General features: G+C 41.9%; 1 protein-coding gene across 2 annotated transcripts in view; it reads left to right on the plus strand.

Annotated features, from left to right (window-relative positions):
* Positions 1-10: 10 nt before the first annotated feature.
* Positions 11-3,402, plus strand: part of LOC102476821 (uncharacterized protein C10orf88) — a 26,178-nt gene continuing 22,786 nt past the window's right edge. Inside the window, exons 1-3 of one of the 2 annotated variants that reach the window (XM_014586089.1) lie at positions 11-361; positions 1,103-1,302; positions 3,057-3,126. In XM_014586089.1, the coding sequence (XP_014441575.1) occupies positions 188-361; positions 1,103-1,302; positions 3,057-3,126 (444 nt within the window). In that variant the 5' untranslated portion in view covers positions 11-187. Of the gene's footprint in view, positions 362-593; positions 1,003-1,098; positions 1,303-3,056; positions 3,127-3,402 lie in introns of those variants that run through there. The other variant, XM_006143930.3, reaches the window with a different exon arrangement.

The following is a 3,402-nucleotide window of genomic DNA, read 5'->3' on the forward strand; positions in this document are numbered from 1 at the left end:
TAAGCCACATGGCATGTGCACTCGTGCCTGCGGTAGCTGGCTCTCCCCTTGGTGCAAGCAGCCTCAGGTTTAGGGTTTGAAGCGGTGGGAGCCGGAAGTCACTCTGCTTCCTCACTTCCACTCTGCACTGACGGAAACTCAAACGCTGAAGAGAGGTTCCGGCGCTGGCCTGGGCCGTGGCGGCACAATGGAGAACCCGACGGAGGACCGAGAGCTGGCCGGCTGCCCGACGCTGGCCTCTTCCTGGGATGCCACATGTGGGGCCCTAACCCAGAGCCTCCTTGTCACCCGGGCGGGTCTAGGTTTCGAAGACTCGGACTGGGAGGAGCTGCTGGCGACACCCGCTTCGCGCGCGGGGCGGGTGGGGACCGGATTTGCTGCTTTCGGTGACAGCCACGCTCCGGTGAGAGCCGGGAGGGAGGCGTGGGGTTAAATAGAGGACCTGAGCCGGGATCCGGGAGCGAAGCTGTTGCCGGGTCTGTGAGGGGGAGGAAGGGATGTGAGGCAGTGGCGAGCGAGCTCCTTCGAGGGGTAGAGCCGGGGTAGGGGCGGGTCTGGCCCGGCAGTGGCCGCAGCTGGGGGTGCGTGAGTCTGGGGCGCAGAGGTAAGGGGGAAGGTGACCTGGAAACTCGGAATGTCACAGACCTCTCGAGCAGTATGACAGCCCTTCGGGTCTCAGGACGATGAGTCTGCTGCACCCCCTTCTCTAAAGGAAACGAATACCTCTAGAAGACCAAAGTAGGGTTCGAAAAACCAATTGAGGACCACTGTCGGCAGACTTTTTAAGAAATAGAGCTTTGTCTTTTGCTGTGTGGTGCTGCCTAGTTCTATGTGCACAACAGGCGTCCAGTCAGTTTATTTAATTACTGAGAATCGATCACAGAGGATTGTGAGCACGTCCATGATCGAGGGAAAATTTCTGAAGCCGATTTCTGAAGCCTGCCTTTTCATATGAATTCTGTATTGAATTAGACGGTGTTTGGGAAGGAACTTGGACCTCAGGTGAAGCGAGTTAGCAGAGTACCCGTGATCTGAGTGCTTCATGGGAAGTGTTCAGAGACCCATAGTGTGTCATGTTTTGAATCATTTCCTTCTCAGTCAGGATCTGGTGATTTTGAAGAGAAGCCTGAACAGCCAAGATGAAAACCCCTGCTTTCTTTACCTGATGTGCGACCCTAAAGGAGGCGAAGAGATGACTGCCGTTGGCATTTTGAGTTCAGCAAGAAACATGGAAGTTTACTTAGGCGAGGAGTACTGTGGAACCAGTAGGGGCAAGAATGTGTGTACCGTCCTGGATAACAGGTTTGTGGCTTGCACATGTGAGAGTGTTCTTCTTCATCACTGTTCTTACTTTCCTCGGTGTCCTTTGGAGTGTTTATTGAGTATTTATTGATTTTCTGACATTGATATGAGAGCGAAGAGAAAATAAAAATCTAGTAGGCAGAGAAGACTTTAAAAAGTTTGTGAAAAATGGAATTAAAGTACAAATGTGGGTCTGGCAAGTGACGTGGTTAAAGGCGCTGGACTCCCAATGATCATGGTTCAAGTCTCAGACCTGGGGACTTGCTTTCTCACTCCCCCCCCCCCTTCATTGTGTCCCTCTCTGGTCAAATAAAAAGAATAAAATAAATAAATAAAGTTAAATAATTCTAAAAATTAAAAATAATAATAATTGAAGTTAATTCTTTTTTAAAAAATAAGTGTATTTTGATTTAAAAAATGCTGAAATTTATGTATAGCTTTATCAGAATATACATTTCCATGAACTTTTTGAAGATCTTACAAGGATGATTAGACCACTGAGTAATCTTAAAGGCAAGTTAAGTCAATTTTGTCATTTTTGTTTTAGGTTTTTACTGTTGGGCACCTGTACTTACTGGAGTGAGACAGCAGGAAAGAGAGATTACCCCCCAGAGGGGGTAGCCTCCACAGTTCCTTCTCTTCGATTTTCCTCTGGGGATCTTGGGTACACACGTACACACACACGTACACACATACATGCTTGGCGTGATTTTCCAGCTTCTAGGCCCAGCACTCAAATTGTGGAGTTGGTCACGTGGGAGTTCCATGCCTTAACCACCATGCCACCTGCTGGCTTCAGTTTTCTCATTTTTATGAATATGGGGATTTAGAGCTAATATAAGGATGATGACTTGTTAAAGAATCATCCTAGTCATTTAAAGTATACAGACTAAAGAACTCCTATTGCTGTTTCTTGGATCTCCATAAACTCACAATGCTCTGTTTTCCAAAAGTTAATTAGGCAATCTATCTGTAATTTCAAACACATTTTTTTGGTAAGGAAACAGATTACAAATTGTACACAAGCCAGACTGTGCCATATCCTCCTATTTAATTTGTAGTTCAGCCTGATATAGCTTAATATTTTCTAGTCTTTTATAGGAAGAAGCTACATGACTCTTTCCTTAATATAACTCAAAATAGTTTATATCTGGGGTTAATATGTTATATGGAGTAATCACTTTGTAACATAAATACATAAAATATAAAATTATTGTGAATATATTTGCATATTGGAAATAAGTGCTACACTTAGAACTTTATGTTCTGCACTATATTATTTTATTTTATTTTGTTTTGTTTTATTTTATTTTTGGGAAGGCACCATACGGCAGTCAGGAGTAATTACCCCCAACATGAAATGATCATGCCACAATCTCTTCTCCATTTCTCCCTTCTTTTAGGATTTTGGACATTCATGCATATGTTCCTGGTATACTTCTCAAGCCACCAGGTCTGAAATTCAAAATGTGTAGTTGGCCATGTAGGCTTCAGCTGCTTTGACCACCAGATTGAGTGTGGCCTTGTGCTATTATTTTATATAGATTATCTCATTTAATTCTCTCACACAGTACGTGGAAGGCAGACAAAGTGTTAATTATCAACTCACCTGGGTAGGGACCCCAGCATGCTATTCCTTGCCAAGCAAACTGAAATCTTAGGATTTAAGTAATAACCTAGAAATAATTTGTTTTTAAAGTAACTGTCAGAATGATAATGTGTAAACTTTTAACAAAATTCTATTTTATTTTTAGTGAACAGGAAATTATTTTCTACAGAAAATATTTAAAATTGGCATCTTCTACTCATGCTTGTAAAATAAAGGTAAGTTATCACTAAATTTTATTTAATTTGACAGTTACAAATATTTTTATATAACGTATAATTATTTACTGTTGGTTTGTTAACATAGTTGGTTCAACACAGTCCCAACTTATCTTTATATAAAAAAGTAACTTTTTTTAGAGAAGTACATTTTGTTTGGGCTCTATTTTAGAATGGTAAATAGAATAGAATTAGAAAAGTTACAGAGAAGAGCACCTAAAAGTTAAAGGGATTTGGAATCTTAAATATAAAAAAAATCACTGAGGTGAATGTTAA

Source organism: Tupaia chinensis, unplaced genomic scaffold (assembly GCF_000334495.1).
Source record: "Tupaia chinensis unplaced genomic scaffold, TupChi_1.0 Scaffold000113_1, whole genome shotgun sequence".
Classification (NCBI taxonomy): Eukaryota; Metazoa; Chordata; class Mammalia; order Scandentia; family Tupaiidae; genus Tupaia; species Tupaia belangeri.